The 21,576-nt window shown below is 39.5% G+C and overlaps 1 protein-coding gene across 1 annotated transcript in view; it reads right to left on the bottom strand.

Moving 5' to 3' along the window:
• LOC101165492 (glycerophosphodiester phosphodiesterase domain-containing protein 5) overlaps window positions 1–21,576 on the bottom strand; it is a 39,307-nt gene that overhangs the window by 7,905 nt on the left and 9,826 nt on the right. The window contains exons 4-15 of the mRNA XM_011482257.3: window positions 14,981–15,045; window positions 14,697–14,802; window positions 14,081–14,184; window positions 13,612–13,705; window positions 12,551–12,610; window positions 12,345–12,443; window positions 12,154–12,247; window positions 8,686–8,831; window positions 6,791–6,873; window positions 3,918–4,068; window positions 1,359–1,577; window positions 1,071–1,228 (exon numbers count right to left, since the gene is read on the bottom strand). Of these exons, the coding sequence (XP_011480559.3) occupies window positions 1,071–1,228; window positions 1,359–1,577; window positions 3,918–4,068; window positions 6,791–6,873; window positions 8,686–8,831; window positions 12,154–12,247; window positions 12,345–12,443; window positions 12,551–12,610; window positions 13,612–13,705; window positions 14,081–14,184; window positions 14,697–14,802; window positions 14,981–15,045 (1,379 nt within the window). The remainder of the gene's footprint in view (window positions 1–1,070; window positions 1,229–1,358; window positions 1,578–3,917; window positions 4,069–6,790; window positions 6,874–8,685; window positions 8,832–12,153; window positions 12,248–12,344; window positions 12,444–12,550; window positions 12,611–13,611; window positions 13,706–14,080; window positions 14,185–14,696; window positions 14,803–14,980; window positions 15,046–21,576) is intronic.

Here is a 21,576-nt window from a genome sequence, read left to right as displayed (position 1 = left end):
GCCTTTACATCCAAAACTTCAAGTTTGGTCAAAATGCATTTTTTATGTAGTTAATAAAACCTCAACAGAAAAGCAAAACTTGAAATAAAACATTGCATCGATCGCATTTTTAATCTTTTATCTTGTTAAACACACTAACTGCCCTGATATTGAATGTCTGTAATCTGTAGTTGGAGGCAATAAAAAACAAATAAATAAATATTTAAAGGGACTGAGCTGAGAGTCATTTACAGTAACTTTTTGTTTTTTTTCTATCATACTTTTCCAGAGTTCAAAGTCGAGCTTTTATCATCCTGTGAAGGACATGCAGACTGGTGCGTCTACACCTCCTCCACCTTCTACCATCCCTTCTTTCTTTTTATAAATGCCATTTTAGTGTCTAATTTTCTTTTTCTCTGTGATTATCTCAGCCACCCCCCCCCCCCCCCCCCCCCCTTCAATCCCTTCTCAGCATTTTTTTCTACAGATGATAACAGCGGTTCACGGGGGCCGTATATTACACGAGTTACACAACTGGAGACAGGAACATAAATGCAGAAGAGGCCATTTCATAAGTTCAAAGAGAAATGTCTCAGCCCTAACAGCATTTGCAAAGGATGCTTTCTAAAGGTTATCTGGATGAGATTACATAACCAAGAGCTTTAGTTTTCTGTAGGTCCCCCCTTATTTCCAGTATTGCTTGCTTTTGAACTGACTGTAAAACACGTCATTTAGTTGATATTTGGGTTTCGTTTTAAACAGTACATTCTGTCATGGGCTAGGATATTTATGCACTAAGATGATTTTAATCACCAATCTCTTGTTGTTTCACTTTCTCATCATTAGAACTGTATAAGCCATTTTTATTTTTAGTATCAGGAAAAGCAAGATTATTTTGTATTTGATGAAATTGTATTTTCTTCAACTTAAATTCCTTTCATTTAAGATTAGATGTGAAACCATAGAAGGAGTCAGCGGACGCAATTGGCTGTGCGAATTGCTTTAGATGTTAATTCACCATAAGAGGGGGGAAAAAAAGAAAAAAAGGCCTTTAAACTGTTTATCTTGTGTCTTTTTGTTCCCGTTTGTACCGTATCTGCTGCTGTGACATGCTGCTGTAGTGCAGGTTCAGTCTGACGATGTGCTCATCTGTCAGTTCCTGGATGGAGGCTTTCTCTCCTGAGGTTTGCTGCAGCTCTGGGTCGACAGCATGGACCAGCTTCCTGTCTTCTGACGGCAGCCACAACACCTAAACACATGTACAAAAAAACAAGCTCATAAAGCAAAACTGCTGAATATTCAATATTTTAGATGTGGTGATGATCTGGGCCAATCTTGTATGTGGAACCACTGAACCTTTTTTCCACCTCACACAGTACCTGGGAGGAATTGATGTGGGCTTGCACGACCTCCAGAGTGGTGTTGATGTACGACTGTCTGTAGGGGTGTCCGTATGGTGGCCTGCGCAGATCAAACAGCACTAGTCTGCTGCTTTTGGCAGCCACCTCCAGGAATTGGGCCAGTGAGGGCACCGACTGGTTTTGTGCCTGCAAGCGATCTTCGTCAGACAGCGACGATGCCGTGCCAAAGGGATCCCTCTGCGGTGGACAGCAGGATTTGTAGAGTAAAAAACCAGAAGAGGCACAGATTTAATTTAGATCCAATTCTTTTTGAATGTTTCTATTTATTGGACGGCATCAGAAGATCTAAATAGAGGCTGACAAATGACATAAAACAATAAATAAAAAGGAATAAACCGGTTTTAGTCCTACAGCTCATAACATATTAGGCTTGAGAGGTAAGTAAATGAGGTCGGCATGGAGAAATTAGCCAACTGTCCTCATCTAAGTATGACACTGACAAGATACATTTGCTCCTTAGAATGACCTAAAAACACAGTAGAGTAACTCATCTATACCAAAGTTCAAGTGAATCCTCAATTGTGATTGGCTGCAGGGTGTCCATTTAAAAGCGATTATAGAAACCTAAAAAGAAGTTCCGGTGACATAGCCCAGTGTTTTTCAACCTTTTTTGAGCCAAGGCACACTTTTTCTATAGTCTGTATTGATGTACAGTCCCCCCACAGTCTCACATGCATTTTTGTGATAATTGTGGCAGAAAAGTTTAAGAACTGTTTGATGTGTGTACGTTGTGGTTTGAAGGCGTTTAACAGGGAAGACTCATTGTAGCGAAGATGCTGTCACTTTGACCCAATGCATCATGGGAGTTGTAGTACAAAACTGACGCCGATGGCAGACAGACTCGGTTCTCTGAGCTTTGTTTTTTTGTTCACTTGTTCCACAGTCTGACACCAGATTCTGCGGAAAGCTCCACCACTAAAGACGAGCTTTAGCTGGTGTTTTTGATGGAACTGAAAGACTTCATGAGCCGAGTTGGAACAAGGAAGTGAGGACTTTAACCACTTCTGATTGGTCAGACTGATGACGTACGATTAGGGGTCCAAGAATGATTGGCAGAGACAGTTGAAGGGGCGGGACTTTCCTGAAAACAGAGCTGAAGCTGTAAATCGCTGTACCGTCATTCTTATAAAAGTGTCTTTAATACAATCAACTAAACACAAAGAAAAAAATATTTTACAATCTTTCATATTCCTAAATACTCAGAGTTTTATCAGGGCCTGTTTGGATGAACAAAGATCTGATATCCATGAGATGGTAAATGCTTTTAGATCAGTGAAAATGGGTAATTTCCCACGGCACACCTGACCATCTCTCACAGCACACTGGTTAAAACACAGTGACATAGCCTGAATGTTCTTTATTATTGCGTTGTCTTAAACTCCAGTTAGTAACATCAACATTGTAATGTTATTCCACAGTTTATCACTACATCAAGACAGTAGAAACCATAATTATATAGTATAGTATAGTACCATAATTCTTCTCGCATCAAGGAATTATGGTATTGGATTTAATGCCAGCAGGGGTGTCAAACTCCTGCTGGTTTTCCAGGAATCCTGCCTTATCTGCCGCTAATTACATGGATCAGGTGTGTTTAGCCAATAAGCAGCTTCAATGGCAGGTTGGTTGGAAAACAAGCAGGACATCTGCCATTGAGGCATGGAATTGGACACCCCGGGTCCATGCAACGTCAATTATTTAAAAAAACAATTTTCACATAAGCCACTGTCTGCACCTTGAGAGAAATTGCCCCTCAGGGCTATTTGTTTGAATTGAATTTAAATGGCTCCATCTAACTTTACCATTAACAGCAGTGTTACCTTTGATGGTAAATAGTTTGTTGCCTGACTAACCTTATTCTTTGATACCTAGTGAATGTGTGTTCATAAATAAATGTTATTAAATTAATGAAACAATTAAAAAACAAAAAAGAATTGATATACATTTAATGATCCCAGCAGGAATATAGCAACAATTACTTGTGGATTTTTTTTTAACAAACTTTGCTTCATCATCTGGACAAAAACAAGCAGTGAGAGGTGAAGTTTCCCCCTGAAGTTAATTAAGCTTTGTATCACTTAACAGGATATTTAGCGTGTATACCAGACAGTTTCCTCTGCTGCAGCAGTACAAGGTCAGTGCAGGCTTGATAGCTATTACCATTACAATGCGTTGCACCTTGTATCAAATTGCGAAAAATGACTTGAATATAAAAAATTACAAGTTTAAAGTACTAATATTTGATTGATTGATTTATGTTGTAAGTGACCATATAAGGGATAATGCCCAAGGAGGTGTCTATTATCAAAACTAAATTGACTTTGCGGAGGCATCTGTCTTCCGCTTTGTGGCAGACGGTTGCTTCTGCAAGGTCCAATAATTTCTGATAATGGACACCTCATCCGGTATTATCCCTTACATATTTAAGTCTTAATGTCTGGTGTTAGAGTAAGTTAGGGGACTTTTTTTAGCTAAGTGACAATAGTCTGTTGTGTGTTTGGCTGCTGTTGGACGCACCGATAAGAACCAGCCGCCAGCATTCAGCTGTTGTAACTCGGTCCATGTAAACATGGAGGCGTCCAGGTGAGTTCGATTTGGAAAAACGTCCTCAACATTAGTGGTCCTCCTCAACGTTGAGTCATGCATCAGGAATGGAACACCGTCATAACTACACAAAGGAATAAAAACAAACTTTAGGTTATTATGGGGAGAACAATGATGCAGTGGAGACACAGTGAAGCTTTAAAGTCCCACTCCGATCATCTTTAGATCTATTTTCAAAGCCTTACTAGTGGTCTTTTAGTTATGATTATGACGTTTTTAGGCAAAATATATACATAAAAAAAACGTGTGTCGTTTATATTTCCACTTCTCCTCACCATTGGTAACAGCTTGGAGCTTGTGTATTTCCAGAAATACGAAATTAGCTCTTTTTCTTTTGTTTTTTGTGTTATCCTGTTTCACAACGATTTGAATAAAGAAATACTCAAGGATGCATTATAGACCTAAATTTTCTTTGTATATGTTCTACATCATCAGAGAAATGCCACATGTTAAACACACCAAGAACACAATTTTCATCGAAGTGGGTCTTTATTATTGATTCAAAAGTTAGAAAAAGGTAAGAAGTAGAGAGCAAACTCAAATGAAGCACTCACAAACTATCTTCTAAAGTAATAAGGAATCCATTACATGGAATAAAAAAAACAAATATATATATATTTTTTTGAGATGCTGCTTTTGCAGTTATTTCTTATGGAACAACTCATTGGAACACTCTTACATAAAAAATTACATCTTAACAAATTGCTTCAGAAAACTCTTGACAGCTTAATAATGCAGAAACTGCCACGCCACTAAACACACCTCACTTTATCACACATGAACGATGCACTGCAGTCCCCAGGATCAGCAGAGGCATGAGATTACGTGAACCTGGTATGCAGATAATCGTGCAGATAATCCTCTTTTCACTCCATAAAATGCCAGAGCAAAAGCTGCGGGCTAATGGAAAAGCTAAAGGCCGGTAGGATTATGGGGGGCGGTAATCACCTTCGCAGGGAGAGCAGCAGGCGAGCCTCTGATCTGAATAATTAGGCACAGATTCAGATTTGTTTTGCAAAATGCGCAATCGAATGTGGTTAAATAAAAATAAAGGGCAAACACTTCCTTAGACGTTTTGCAGACTCTTAAACAATGACATGTGGTGCCTATTGAAAAGCAGAACCAGTCTTCCTCATAACTAAAGGCTGCGTCACACAGCCGCTACATACATTTTGTTTATTGTCCAAGAAGGAAATTTCCGTCTTTGGTGATACATGCGCGATATCCATAATTCAGTAAAGTGTTTCTTGCGTTCGCCGACGTGCGCTGATGTCTGTCGAGGGTTTCGGCTGACGGGTGTTTATGTAAATTCGGTCTTGAGCTTTTAAAATAATTTTGATCAGTTGAGAATTTTGCCATTTCTGCGTATTTTATTTATGCAATTATTATGTTAATCTTACACACTTGTGCGTGATTTTTGCGAGATGCAAACACAAATTTGTGGCTTTCCACGACTGTTTCACACATATCTAATGGATTTTTCACGCATGTACCACCGATGTATAACTTTATATATAACACGTATACGGCGCTCATATCACAGTAAAATTACATAATTGATGCACGAATCACTAATGAATTGCATAGAAACAGCGCAATAATCGCACACGGTGCATGCACGATTGGTACACTGTGTAACGATTATATATATCGGTTGATCTTTCATCCCTCCAGCAGTCTATACAGAGTGGGGGTCTGCCGCTTCTTGCTGATCTCTCTAGCTGTGGCTCCCGCTGGGCGTCCCCCGTCTCTCGTCTGGCGCCCAGCAGCTGACTTAGGACTGGTCTGAACCAGGGAAATAGGACTGTTTAATTAATTTTGCGCAAATCGTATAGTGGGAGTGTAAAACGGCCTTGATGTTTCTGCTTCACTCTCTAAAATAATGTCTTGATTGTGAGGCTTAAAGGAGGTCACTGGGCTCCTTAAATTGCTGATAAGGCTAATAGTTTTAATTAATGGTATTCTTCTTCTTCTTCTTCTTTAGCAGTCCGTCGATGTCGACGATGACGCGGGGAGGAGCTTGTGCCTATGGCGTATGTGGGAGGACATCCCAATTGCTGTCTTGAATGTCCTGTCGCAGGTTTCACACCTGTAGGTCGCTTCAGTGGGTGGAGGTGCTGGTTCTAGTCTACGCTGCCTTCTTTTTAACGATAGCTGAACATTTCGTTCCCTGATAGCAGCAGCAGCGCCGGTCACCACCCTCCTCCATGTCACACGGTCTTCAGCTTTTCCCTTCCAGTTGTCATATTGATTTATGTTCTTCAGGTGTCTCTTGAATACGTCTTTAAAGCGTAGTAGCGGGGCTCCAACTTTTCTTGCTCCTTCTTTCAATTCTCCAAAGAAAACAGCTTTTGGTAGTCTGGTGTCTTCCATGCGTATAACATGCCCTGCCCACCTTAGTTGACATGTGGTGAGCATTTCTTCAACACTCGGCATTTCTGCCCTATTCAGTACCTCGAGGTTTGATACATTATCTTTCCATGAGATGTTCATTAGTTGTCGTTCATTAGTTGTGTAATGGTATTCACATACTTACCTTCTGCTCTATATTTTACGATGGTGCATTCATGGACACATTTGAATGGTTTTGAATCATCCTGAGTCTGCAGTCTGAGTTCAGCAAAAGAACTGGATGAATGATGCATTTGGAATTTTTTTCCAGTTTACAAAATGTTTGTTTTTTAAATGGAAAATTGCGCGTGGATTTCTCCAAATGTGCTATAATGAGGACCCCCACCCCCTCCAAAAAAAACAACTTATGTATTAAATAGAAAAATTGGAAATACCTAATGGTGACATCAGTCTCCAGTCCTCGTCCTCTAGCTTCCACTGCCTTTTCAAACGACATGATAGTATTCTCCGGAGCAAGCTGCAAACGCAGATGACAACAAGATTGTGGTCAAAGGAAATTTATTTTTCTAAAGTCAAGAATTATGCTGAAAAAGTTCAAGGTTTGAACTAATGTGCCGGTTTTTCTAACACCACATTTGCATATTACAATGACAAAGCTACAGAAACTATTTCTCCACTTGGAGCTAAGTGCATTATGCAAGAACAGCACTTTTGATGCATTTAACTTGGCTGCATGTTCACATGTAGAAATTATAGTTTTTTTTTTATTTAATCCGAGCAGCCATTTATTGTTAAGGCCAGGGGTGCGTCGATCCAAAAGGACATGTGGGTAGATCGCGGGCCATGGAAAGATATAAAAACCAAAAAATATATATTTTTTTTTTAAAAATCAGTCAGCGAATCATCATTCTCACTGGAAGTACGTGACTTGATGGACATGCAGAACGGCCACTTTAACATTCACTGAAACATGTGTTACAGCATGTGCGGGTTTAACTACACTGAGCACAAATTCTTTCTGTCCTCGACAGAGACGCCCCGTCTAAGCAAGCCGCCCTGCCAAGGCCCCTGCTGCTGGGTCCAAGGTTCACATCTAAGGGATCCAAGCCGACTAAGGCAGCAGTTGTTCCATTCATTCATCTTCTTCTTCTACCGTTTATTCCCTTTCGGGGTCACGGGGCTACCGGAGCCTATCCCGGCCACTTGTGGGCGAAGGCAGGGGGACATATCACACACCCATGCACTCTCACATTCACACCTAGGGTCAATTTAGGTTGACCAATTGACCTATGAAGCATGTTTTTGGACGGTGGGAGGAAGCCGGAGTCCCCGGAGAAAACCCACGCATGCACGGGGAGAACATGCAAACCCCACACAGAAGGGTCCCCCATGATGTTCTGGTTCAGGTCCCCCAGCCGGGACTTGAACCGGGGCCTTATTGCTGTGAGGCAAGAGCGCTAACCACTACACCACTGCGCAGTCCTCTCCCCAGCAAACCGAAACAGAAAAAAAACATGGCAAGAGCATGAAACGTGACCATCACTGCTTTCTGTTTACATAATAAAAGGCCTCATCTGTTCAAATTATGTATTACAAAAAAAATAATAACAATACACACGAAAATAGCCATCTCCTCACAAAGATTTGTGTACTCCTACTGTGTAGATTTTGAATAATTAATACATAAACTATATGTAAAACTATTATAAAGAATAGCGCATGGCAAAAAAGTTTTGACTGTTTAGTTCATGCTTTCAAGTTTTAGGAGATCCATGTATTTGCTGAACAACAGTAACTGGAAAAGCTTAAGATGAAAGAATCCTAAAACTATCTACAAGTTTGCAAACTCTGCCGTTCTAGTCATTCATTGATATTTAAAGTTAATCTGCTCTAAGGTCAGGCGTAGGACACCAAGTCCAGGAGGCTGAATAAATCAATTCTACATTTCCAAATACATCTGTTTGCCTGTTCAACTCCAGAAGTTTTTTATGCATGGATTTGAACCCACAACCTGCAAGTGTGGACACTCTACCACTGACAGACTTTCTATTTGACACCTCCCTCGAAATAAGTCAAAAATTCTTAAAATTTGAAAAAACAAAAAAAAAGAAAGTCTTGAAATAAGTAAAATAGCTGGGGACAGACAATTGGTCGTACCAAGAATTCTAATTTTAATAAATAAGATTATTTTTCTATAGAAAAACTGTCTTAATAAATTAGATTTTTACACATTTTTTTCCAGTTTTTGCAGTGTTTTCAAAGCTCCTCCCAATCTACTATAGACTTATGAAGGTTTAACAGAACCTGGACAACTGTAGTTGGTTCTTACCATGGGAGCTCCTCTATGTCCAATGAGAGTGGGGGCAGGTCCCAGTGTTCCTGCCTCTTTAATGCAGGGGGAGTACATTCCCAGAGGCACCAGGTACAGAGAGAACAGGGCGGACAGGAAGAGACCCAGGACTGCAATTTGACGCACTAAAAACACAACAAAGAAAAATGTCTTTATATTAAAGAAGTGCATAAAAGGACATTTATGGTAGGTACTTCAGGTATTAGAACAGTGATGTTTTGGATTTGGAGCTTTCAGATTAATCTGATTCTGAATGAAGTTTTATTTTGGAAAACTTCTGGACTCTCCCATCACTCATTCTTGATGCGTGTCAAGTTGCTCGGTCACATGACGAAAATACATCATCTTTCAGGACATCCCTAAAGCTTTACGTTAAAATAAAAAAATGTCCTTGCAAAGTTTCATTCGGCAGAAAAGAGACAGTCAGGAAACAGAGGAACATTTGACTTCAAAATAAAAGAAATCTGCATTTAACAGACAAAAACCAGGAGTTTTTATTCCATATACGGATTTATTGTGACAGTTGTTCCCACACACCATAGTAATGATGCAGGATATTCAGCAACCGGCAGTCGGATGATGCTAATAAAGCTGTTCAAACAACAGATTCACGTTTATTATTGTATTTAGAAAAAAATTTTTTGATTGATATTTGAATGAACTTTGCTTCTTCTTTTTTTATTTGTTTATTTATCTGTCACACTTAAAATTCAGATAACACTGAAGTTGGCGTCCGATCTTTTAGCTTCCATTCTGACAGTGATGGGTTAAAGAAAAATCTAGATCACATTTTAATGGTTCCTACACAAAATCTAGTGAGCAAATAAAGTTTGTATGGAAGCGATTGTGTAGCATAATTAAAGAAATAAAAGTCAAAACCAGAAATGCTTTTTCATTTTCAAAATGAAGCTGAATCAAATGACAAAAGTGCTTTTTCCTTTTCTACTTCAACACTGCTTATTCTGTCACTTATTTAAAATGATAAAGAAAATGGTATTTGACATTTCATTTTCAAAAAGTTCTCTGCTTAATGTGTAGCATAATTCATTTAGAAATGTCTAATTTGACAATTAAATGGATTAACAGAAATGCTTTTTTTTCATTCATTCATCCATTTTCTTAACCGTTTTTCCCTTTCGGGGTCACGGGGCTGCCGGAGCCTATCCTGAAAAATCAATACTTCAAAATGCTTTTTCATTTCTACTTAAAAACCGCTTATTCTGTGTCATAATTAAAATGAAAATGCATAGAGGGGATTGCATTTTTCATTTTCACCTCCACCCTAAGAATAGTGTCGCATAATGCAATTCGACTTAGCATTTCCAGAGGGGGGGGCGGGGCGATGACGTCACTGCTCCGTATGTCCGGCTGATAACAGAGACATGCTAGGAGCAGCAGCGGCCAGGCTTGTAGCTTTGTGTTAGCGGCAAAGAAGAGGGCTTTGTGATGGTTGTGCACTCCTGATGATTGCACACAGCTTCTCAGGACTACGTAGCAGCATTTCCGCCTTCCGGGGTCCTCCTTCGGACGCACCGCGGTTCGTCAAACTTCCCCACGGACTAGCTTTGTCTTCGGACCGGCAGCCGCCTTCCCATGGTGGAGTGCGAAGCCCCGCGATCCGAATCCAGATCACCGAAGGCGGAAGTGCTGCTACGCAGATCTGAGAAACTCTAAACCTTCATATGAATTTGTGTTTCCAGTGGGGTCCAGAACAAAAGAAAGGCTGATGTAATTCCCACATATTTACATCCAAGTTGCTCATTGCGGCATTGCCCGAACAGAGTTTTAAGTACCTCCATGGCTAATGAATATTTTACAGAGGATTAAAATAAACCTCACCCTCAAAAGTTAAGGAAAACTGGAGGCTAAAAAAACAAAAAAATCCCATGCTCATTCTAGCCTCACACAGACCAGTCCGTGAAAACATTGTCTGACATTAAACCGGTTCAATAGCCCGAAAAGTTGGGAGACCACGGTGTTAAACAGTTCCTATACCTAAATCCAATAATTCACAATTTGCAGAGGCACAGATTACACTGTTTATCTTTTTGGACACCTCTCAGTGAATAACAGCAGCTGGGAAGGTCATCACAACTGAATCCATGTTTATCCTCCTGAAATAAACTTTAAAACGTTTAAAATTACTTTGAAGTACTTTCAGTTTCTTTGCAGAATACTACAACAGAGCCATTACAGCATGCCCAAAACCCAAGTAAAAACAAAAGCTATACATTAATATATGACATTCCTCTTTAAATATAAAGTTGGAGGCATACACCTTTATCTGAATATTACACAGTTTGACTATTACATAAATCAAATTTAAGGTGAAAGTTTAGAGGAAACCAAATGTAAGTTTGAAACAGTTTTCTCTCCACCAAGTAAAGGGGCAGGAAGCCAAAGTCCTTATATTCTGCCCACTCCCTAATTTCCTTTTTCGCATCTTTTGCCGGGAGAGGCTCCCAGAATGACTCAGCTTTACTGTAGCTGCTGAATCACCATGGCAACAAGGCACTCTTCCCATGGTGACAAGCGGAGAAGAGAGACGCAGCAACCTGGAGGTCAAAGCCATTCAGTGGAGAGGAACAGTCCTCCAAAAAATAAAAATAAATAAACACAGAACAAACCCACGCACAGAAAAAAGGAAGAAAGCATGACGACAACCATGGAGTCAGAACTTACAAGTGACAAAAAACTAGACCATACACAAGAGGACAAAACGACAGATGGACTGAAAGTTTTTTTTTTGCTAAATGAAAGTTAAAAAAAATTGATAGTACCGTATTTTCCACACAAAAAGCCTTAATTTTTTTTACAAAATGACAATGCACAAATTCTGGCGATGTTTACTGATGTCGAAGTAATTTGAGAGGTACACGGCGCTCCGTCAAAAGATTGGGACTTAATACAGTCACGTTTGTTTAAGCGATATCAGTCTGTTTTCTTACGAGAGCTATTGGGAGGTATTGTGAATACGCTAACACAGCTAACATGTAGTAGTGTCCACTTCTTTTTTAAGTTTTACTAACAAGGTTGAGAGTCAGGGTAGTCGTGGTAACGTTTGTTTTAGCGGTATCAGTCTGGTTTATTTACGAGTTGCAGACAAGGGTGGGAGTTATTACACGGCTGACGTGTAGCGCTGTCGGACTTTTATTCTCTTTTTACGTGTTACAAACAAGAATGGGTGTTTGTGTAGCCATGGTGACGTTTGGTTTAGTAGTATCAGTCTGTTGTTTTACGTGTTGTAAACAAGGTAGCGTGTAGCGTGTCACAAACAAGTTCTAGAGTTGCTGTGAACGGACTTTCTGTCTTGCTTAACGCGCCTCATACATGGCAAAAGTTCAAACATAAACCATTCATTGACAGTGCGACTTATTGTGCGGTAACAAGGTAAAAAGACTGCGCCCTGGTTAAGTAACCGGTTTGGTTTTGGCATGACACCCTTACCTTTCTTGTTCATTCTGAAGAAGTGCAGCGCAATGGGCCATGAGAGGACTGCCATGATGGAGACGGCACCCAGGTGAAGGAAAGGTGCTGTGACCTGAAGACGAAATGGATCAAAGGGAGCAGCGGTTCATCATCAGAACTGATCATCCAAGCATATTGGCTACCGTGAATAAATGCTAGCCTGGGCCGACCTGCAGTGAGAGAAGGAGAGTCTTCCACTCTTTGCTCCAGAGGTCAGAGAGGACGGCAGTGGCTGCGACGGAGAACAAGAGTGTCACCACAAGGCCAGTCTGGAACAAAAAAGCAGAAGAAAAAGAATTTATGAAAAGTAGAACAACTTAAAGAGAAAACAAATATAGACTTCATTGATGTTTTTTTTTTGCCTGCTGGACTGTACCTTGTGGCTCCAGTGTAAGTACAACCTTTGACCTTCAGACAGCAGACACACAGCCAGGACCTAAAAAAATTTGTTTGATTGTTCAAATATGTTAAACAGTCTGCAAAAACAGTAAATATTAAAGAACTGATGCAAAGTTTACACCTCAGAAATTCTAAGATGAAGTCAATCAACACAGTGACAAAATTTAAATGTTTAACGCCGGAGATGTCGGTAGCAATACTTGAACAACACATGCTCTTTGACATACAGTAACTCTCTGGCCGATAACATGATCAACATCAATCCACGATCCTGACGTACAGTAAAAGCGTCTTTTCCTTTCCGGATTTCTGCCGATATGCAACACATTCCTGTCGAAAGTTGCATATCGGGGCACATTACAGCTGATTTATGTTAACTACACTTCCGAAAAGTGTTGCATATCGGGGCACATTACAGCTGATTTATGTTCACTACACTACTGTAAAGTGCAAAGCTGTCCCCCCCCCCTTCAGAATCTGTCGGAATTATTCTAATTGAAGAGTTACGGTAGTCCAAAGAATGTAAACACTGGAGATAAGCTCTATTGGTAAAGGGTAACTCGCGTTATAGCTTGAACATGAAAACAAAAAAATAAAAATTGTTTAAAGTCCCTTTAAAACGTAAACATTGCTAAATGTCCAAATGACCAAATTCACATGTACATTCTTCAAATTCTGACCTTAGAGTAAAAAAAACCAACACATTTCTTAACTCCATTGCTTCCATTGGATGATGAAGCAGTGAAAAGCAGCCTTGTGCTAATGTAACACTCTACAGTAGTGAAGCGTTTAGGTAAAAAACGCAAATCAGTTGACTCGTGTTGATGGTGATCATTTGTTGTTGATCACGATTTATGGCGTGCCAAAGAGCGTGTTTTTTTTTTTTACATCTTCAGTGTTAAAGGGTCAATAACTCCGGCAAACGGTCAAATTGGTCACAAATCATTACAACATATTTTGCGTGATGTAGGATGACTGGGCAATGTCTGAGAAGACAACCAATACCATATATATATATATAAGAAACTGGTTATTTACCAGTAATAGGGCAATGTATGCAAAGAGAGCAGCTGCAACAGTCAGCAGGACCAGAGACCAGGGGAACCAGAACCCAAGAGTCCCAAAGTTGAACCTGGAAGATACAAATAAAGAAAAAATAACTTTTTTGTTGAAATTAACTCTTCAAACCTTGATTTAAGACGGGAAAACAGAAATATAAAGACTTGTACAAAAAATACCTTAATCATATTAACACCTTGGAAATATAATTATATGCATTTTTAGTTTAGAAAATTACATTTTGACAAACACAAAAGTGGTCCGTAAAAATATTTTTATATCTGGAATCAACTTCAGTGAAGTTCGTTAGGAAAATTTGATAACAAATGTCAATGGTAGAATGAATCAATGAACAGATAATACGAGGCTAAGAACAAACTAACGGAGTCAAAGTGAACTAATATATTGAAATTCAGATACGCCAGGCTAAATAAAGAGAACTTCTCACCAGTCAAAGTCATTGTAGTCGTTCTGAGCTTCAGTCCAGAAATAGAGGAAAACGAAGCTCAGAAAGAAGGTTAGGATCAGGAGGCCAAAACTGCCACATTCCACCTGGGAGCACAAACAAAGAATATTTGTTCAAATAAAGTAAATCCTCGTCATCTGTTTTGTATATACGCATGAAAACCAAACATTGTGCGCGATCCAATTATTTGAATTCATGCATTTAAAGGTACCTTTGAGATCTACAGCTTTAAAGGGGAAATAATGAATATCTACTATAATAACAGGATTTATCTGAAAGAAGAAGCCAGTCCAGTTACTGTACAGTAGGGCTGCACGATATGAGGAAAACGTGCGATTTGCTATATCAACGATCAATATTGCGATGACGATATAACTTGTGAAACGTGAACAAATAGCAAAACAACCAAAAACATCATTTTCATTTGAAAAATATTGTGTTTCTTTTGACTATGCACATGCTGGCTTTTTTTTCAACAAACAGGGGGTAAAAAACAGGCAGCTTGTGGATTTAGGAGAACCTCCAGTGGAATCGACCCCTTCAGCACATTCAGCAGACCAGCCATTGACTGCAGGTGCTGCTCCGTCTGTACATGTACCTTGCTGCAGCAGCACTCTCCCGGTTGTGCACGGGCTCTTTGGTATCGTCTCCATTGGCAACCATAGAGACCAGCCAGACAGGAGACAAAGGGCTGGTGTTCATACCTGGTAAAATCAGTTAGGAGGCAAACGTTGAACAATGACACGCTTAAGGCATTGGGGAACACTGGTTCCTCTGTCTTAATCACAACAGTTTTTCCCTGCAAACTTGAATGAAACATTTTTAAAGCATTTAGAAATCATAGTGTGGAATAATTCCCTGAGCCCCGACTGCTGTCAGTACCTCTGCAGCAGCTGCCGCCGCACCACCTTTAGCTTCCCCAGCTTCAGTCTGATCACGGGCTTGCCCTCACCCACAGCCCAGCATCACAGAGACGGACACAGAGGGAGACGGTCCAACGGGCGCAAGAGGACTGAAGGGCAGCGCCGGCAACGTGGGCGGAGCAGACAGAGAATCACCCAAAAAAAGAAGGGACACCGCTCCGGCTTCACCTGCAGAAAGAGAAGACCGTTTCCGTCTAACGTGGAGGATGTAAGGTGCGTCAACCTCTGACGGGAGTACAAAAAATACTTTAAGTTTGAGTGCATTTAATGACCCACTCCAACCATTTTCAGATCTATTTCCAAAGGACTAGTAGGCTTTTAATTATGATTGAGCTGTTTTTAGCCAAAATCAAAAGAACTGTCATTTTCTTTTTTTAAACGGTCATTTTCTAGGACAAAGTTTCAGCATGAGATCATTAGAAAGAGTTGTGGGCGGTACCATTGGCACAGAGCGACCCCGCCGCCCTTCCCTTCCCCGTTGTTAAGATCTTGGAGGAGAGAGCCCACTCTTTTTCACAAAACAGCTCTTTTTAAAACGACATTTTTTCGTCTGCTCCTGATTCACAACAATTTCAATAAAGAAATACTCAGAAATACAATTTCAAGCCTCATTTTCTTAAAATACATTTCATTTATCATCAGAAAAAAGCAACAAATGTTCAAAACACCAAAAACACAATTTTCACTGGGGTGGGTTAATAATAAAAGAACAAAAACTACCCCGAAATAAAAATCATGGCAATGTAGTAAACGATGAGGTTGTAAAGGTTATTGTTCTAAAACACAAGTGTTAAAGACCGACGTCAATAAAAATCTTGTTTTTTGATGCATTTTTAAACATCTTATTTTTGCATTTTTCTGATAATAAAGGACATAAAAAAGTTAGGATTAAAATTGCGTTTGCAAATATTTTTTATTTATACAAATCACTGTGAATCAGGAGCAGACGAAAAAATGCCAGTTGAAAAAGAGATTTTTGGGGATTAGAAAATACGCTGGGCGGACCACAAGCTCCCCGCTCTGCTCTATTGTCATGCATCCTCTGTCAGAAGAACAGTTCCATGAACGTCTTTATTTTCCTCGTCTGAGCTGGAATCTGGACCTAAACTGTACGACTGGCTAGCTCTGATATTGCTCGACATCTTTGTTGCACCACTAATGTTTGGTTGCAGGTAAACAGAGGACTCTCTCAGCAACAGTGAAGGGAAGGGGGGGCGGAACAATTTTTTGCTGGTGTGGGCAGCTGGCCCCCCTGTAGGTCTACCCCTAGATTATTTTTGTTTTAGACTTTGTTGTTTTTTTTAACCAGAACCTAATTTTTGTTTTATGATCTTTGCCATTATGGTGGATAAAGAGCAGATTGACCCTTGACCATTTCCTGCTAAAGTTGTGCACCAATCAGAGCCTTCGGTAAGCCGACTAAACCTCCAGTCAGCAGGATGCAGGTCCTTCCTGGTCACAGAATGTTTTTTCTGTGAAAAGCATGAATCACTCTCTCTGAAAGATGGCAGCAGATTTAGTGCACTCAAACCTCCACCTCTTCCTCTGATAATCTTCCTTATCTGTCCTCCTTTTCTTTTGCTGATGGCAAAATGTTGACTGTGGTTTTATGGTCGTAAACATCTTCCTCATATTCCGCTATACTGTTTTCTTCTAAAACACTGAAATCATCTGAACTCTGCCGTCATTACAGGAGTTTGTTTACGACCCACTCGGAGGAAAATTGGGTTTTTGGTGTTTTTAGCTTGATCTTGTGACCGGTTTCTCACGATGAAGGACACGTATAAAGAAAATTAAGCTAAAAATTGTATTTTTGACTATTTTTTTATTCAAATTGTTGCGACTCAGGACTAGACGCAAAACAAAAGACCTTTGAAAAAGATTACATTTGTTTCGTGGAACAGTGAAATATTTTATTATTATTTTGCAGACATGTATGGGACAAGAACATGTTCTAAGGTAAATACCATTAGACGTTGAAAAATGTCCTGTTTCATATTAGGATGGATCGATTCATGCAAAAATACCTTCATGAGTGTTACAACTAAAGCTGCTAATCTATAAGGCGTCTGGAGCATCCATATCCAAAGCAAATACAAATAGTTGAAATTATCATCGGTTCTACCGGGTCCTTAATTACACACGCGCCTGTGATAGTTTTGATGAACGATGACAAAATCTCAGCTGAAAGAAGCCTAAAACTATGTGAGACCCACTCCGATTAAAATTGTGTTTTTGGTGTTTTTAACATGTTCTTGAGCCATTTTTAGGACAATGGAGGACATCAAATCCTTCAAGCTGTCCTTCCTTCAAATCCTTGTCCATCAGAAGCAGACATTAAAAAAGCCTTTTTGTGAGACATAAGCTCCCTTGCTCTGCTCCATTCTGATGCATCAATAACAGACAAATAGATCCATGAACGTCTTTGTTTTTTACTCCTCTTAGCTGGAATCTGGCTCTAAACTGTACTCTGATATTGCTCGCCATTTTTGTTGCACCTCTAATGTTAGGTTGGGGTTTGTAAGGGGCTGTGAGCTAGCAGAAGAGCATTTAAACAGAGAGCTCTCAACTATGGGGAGGGGATAAGGGGGAGGTGTTGCTTACCACCAACAATTTCCGACACAGGTTGTTTTATTTTTAATTATAATGAAAAGACACCTGGGAACTGGTACCTTGAAAGAAGATCAAACTCTGATTGGAGTGGGACTTTCACACATTAACCGTATTCATTTTCCCAGTTATGGAATGATTACTTCACTTGTAGAATTATGACTTTTTTCCGACTCACAGAAGGACCCACGAACAAATTCAGCTGCCTCAGACCTTGATGAATTACAGACCCACATACGTGTCCTAAATCCCACAAAAATGGGTCCAACTGGACCGTCTCACGCTGCAGATGAGATAAAGTCAAGCTGACTTTTTGAGAAATGCATAAAATGTTGGATCCAGATGGTTCAGCAGCAGAGATGCTTCCGTGATGACAAATAATCCTCCACACAGTGCAGGTTTTCTTCAGCCTTACATAAAGGCAAAGCTGTATCCTTGAACACGTCTGCAGCGGCGTGTCGCGTTGGGCGCCACGGTTGAGTCAGGAGTGTAAAATCCTCCTTTCAGTGACAAAGCGGCGCTCGGCTCTGGTCAGGGTTCATTAGGAGAGCCGCCGAGGACGACGTGACATGCGGCATATCTGCCACTGATCATGTTCAGCATGTCTATCCAAAGGAGTCTTGTTATCACTGCGCTGCTATGGTAACCGTGACATCAGATCGGTTATGATGATCCTGGTAAATAAATATGGGGGAACTGTGGATTTCCTTCTGAGCTCTGGAACGAGTCAGAATGGTTTATAAATGGTAAATTCATAAACTTCAAACATATTTTAGTTTACAGAATGAAAAACTATATTACTTCCTAAAAATAAATTAATGAATATTAGGGCAGACCAAGAAAGTTTTCTCCTAAATGATAAAACTCTTAAAAATATTCCTTCTCCTAAAACGTACCATATAGTAAAACTTTGTACTTTTCTGTTTAATGAGTAATATTTTCTCTTGTTAACTTTTGTTTTTATTCTCCATTTATTATTTGGTAACTTATAATTTCCTATTCACTTTATGACCTTTGCTGTTTATTATTCAGGGCAGAAAAATAATTTTGCTTTGTTTTGAATGCATTTGATTATAAGTTCTGTAAATATGTTTATATTAAATAAATAAATAAATAAATAAATAAAATAAGTAAAAATAAAAGAGGATGGGGGCTGAGAAAATTGATAATATGAGAAAATGAAACATCAAAGCAGTTAAAGGAAAGTCCATTTAGCAGCAATTGCAACTAAAATTAATTAACTTAATTAATGCATAGTTGACACTAAGCATATTTAGCTGCAGTTGCTCATCAAAATCCAAAAAGCTCAACAGCGTGTAATAATGACAAAAATAAGCATTTTTTCCAAAGAAAATTGAATTATTATAGTTTATATCGTTTTTTTTTTTTACATCTTTATCTTCAAATAGAACATATGATTCTAAAATAAATAAAAACAACCCACTGACATGTGTTTGCTTAGTCAAAAACAACAGACCTTGCGGTTTACTGTTCTGGTGTCGATGTCTTTGAAATTTCCCTTTTGGTTTTTAACAATTTTATGGGCCATAAAAACTTAAACATGTGCATCTGCCTTTTATTATTTCACCTCCTATCTCAGCTTCCCACTCTTTGCACTGACTAGTTTTTTATTATGGGTGTTTAATAAAGGATGGACATGGACCTAAAGTGGGTCAAACAGGTGGTGACGTGAAAAGACCAGTGACACACTTATGCAACTCTCTGGGCACCTGAAATAAAAATAGATGTTTTTTTCCCCTTAAAGTTAGGATGAGACTTCTGTGTTCCAGCGGAGCAAAACATTCCCAAAAAGAAAAAGAGAAAATACCGACAATGACGTTTCTTAATAGAGTCTTGCGTCACACTTCTCTTTGATCTCTGCTTGTTATTATTTCATCGTTTTGTTCTGCATCGCTTCCATCCGTCCTGCTGTCAGCGTTCTTCTTCCTTTCTGCACGGTTTATGTAAAATGACTAAAGTCAAAGACTGAAAAACAGTCAAAGACTGTCGGAAAAGAAAAGATTTTAGTCAGTGTGGTTTAAAACCCAACACACAATTAAGGTGTTTAACGTGAGTAATCAGCCACAAATGATTAGAAGAATATTTCTTGTTTATAACAAAAATGTTTCGAAGCTGTTCTATATGTGACCGAACACACCGTGGCGATCTCTGCCTCGCAGGATGGACGCCATGCGGGCAGGTTGAGCATTTCCCACGGCTTCAAACGGTCATGAAGTGCTCTGATGGCAGCGACAGAGCAGGAGGTGGGAACTCTGGCAGATGCGTCTCTACACAACATCACAAATGAAGGACATCTGATCGTTCTCAGCCAGCAGAGGACGTCAATAGAAGACGTACCCAGAGCTCTTTGTGGAGGGAAACACGTCGCTCTGTTGACATCCAGCTCTGCTTTTTTTAACTTAAAAATTTACAAAAACTGAAAATAAACTCGTCAAAATATTTATGTGCATTTGCTCAAATTTATTCCATTGATTCCCAAAAACAATGCTTTTCTTATATTTATCAATAGAAGTCAAATTCGATCATCTGTTTTCAAAGCGTTCCCAGTGGTCTTTTCATTGTGATGATGCCACTTTTAGTCAAAATCCAAACTCCTGTGTCGTTTTCTAGGACATAGTTCCTGCAGAGCGGCAGAAGTTCATTAGAAATACACCTCTTAGTTGTAGGCAGGAGCAACCCCGTCCCCCTCTCATTGCTGAGAGCTCTCTGTTTACACAACCACTAGCTTACAGCCCCTCACATCCACAAAAAAAAGACATACATGGATCTGTTTGTCAACATGAGAATGCATCAGAAAGGGGCGGAGCAGGAGGCTGCTGGCCCGCCCACTGTAGCTTCATCATCACAACCACAAGCTTTTTCAAACTGCATTTTTTCATCTGTTCCTGATTCACAACAATTTGTATAAAGAAATACTCAGAAATATTTGTATATTTGTCCTCCATCAGAAAAATACCACAAAAATATGTTAAAAACACAAGATTTTCTTCTTTTTGCTCTGATATCTAATGAAAAATCATCTTTTTTGAGTTTTTAATTATATTATAATGTTAATTCTTCACAAAAACAACCCCGAAACGGTATTTTGATCTGTCGACGTTTTCCTCTAATATCTTGCTCCCTAAGCACCAGCCCCTCCCAATCCATGGAAATTAGCGGGTTCTCACGATAACTGAGGAACCGCCCCTTCCAGGAAGAGTCTGCGATGCCAGCTCCGCCCCCAGGCTAACACGCACCCACACACACACTCTTTCTCCACAGAGCTAGCTAACAGTGACCGGCTAAAAGCTTTCATTTTCTCTGCACAATACGCACATCCATCTTTGCAAAAGTTCGAATTTTGTTTGTTTTCGTGAGAAAAAAGCAAACAAGCTGATGAGGCGGGGTCTAGGTTGATTTCATGAAATGGGTGGTACCCACAAGGAGAGAAAGGCGGAGCCTCAGAGATCAAGGCGTCTTAGCTTCTGGTTGGAAAAGAACTCTGGAAAATAGATCATATTTCATAAAAAATGGTTCTTTAGTGTGCCAAAGGTTCCATATTATCATATATATGGATATAGTTTACTCTGAAAGGCTGAAGAAGAGCGGAATATAGCATTTTTTCCCCCACATTGTAACTTTGCACCCTTATGCTTGATCCCCAGAGTTGTAACAATTGAATTTCTCCACGTCGGGATAAATAAAGTTTATCTTATCTCATCAATTTAAGTCTTATTTTAACTAAAGTACAGCTATAATCAAAAAAAGACTGCTTGTTCTGTGACATAAATAAAATTACGACTCTTGTTTAATACTTTCAGCAAGTGTGACATTGATCTGTAAAAGTGATGAGACTTAATACATGGCAAAGCTTGAAAAAAAAAAGGAAGTTTGGGATGCCGCCAACGACAAAATACATATTGTTCAGATTTAAACCATTTTTAT

This window comes from Oryzias latipes, chromosome 13, assembly GCF_002234675.1.
Source record: "Oryzias latipes chromosome 13, ASM223467v1".
NCBI classification, from domain to species: Eukaryota; Metazoa; Chordata; class Actinopteri; order Beloniformes; family Adrianichthyidae; genus Oryzias; species Oryzias latipes.
Note: the sequence above shows the minus strand (reverse complement) of the source record. Positions and strands in the feature narration are given on the sequence as shown.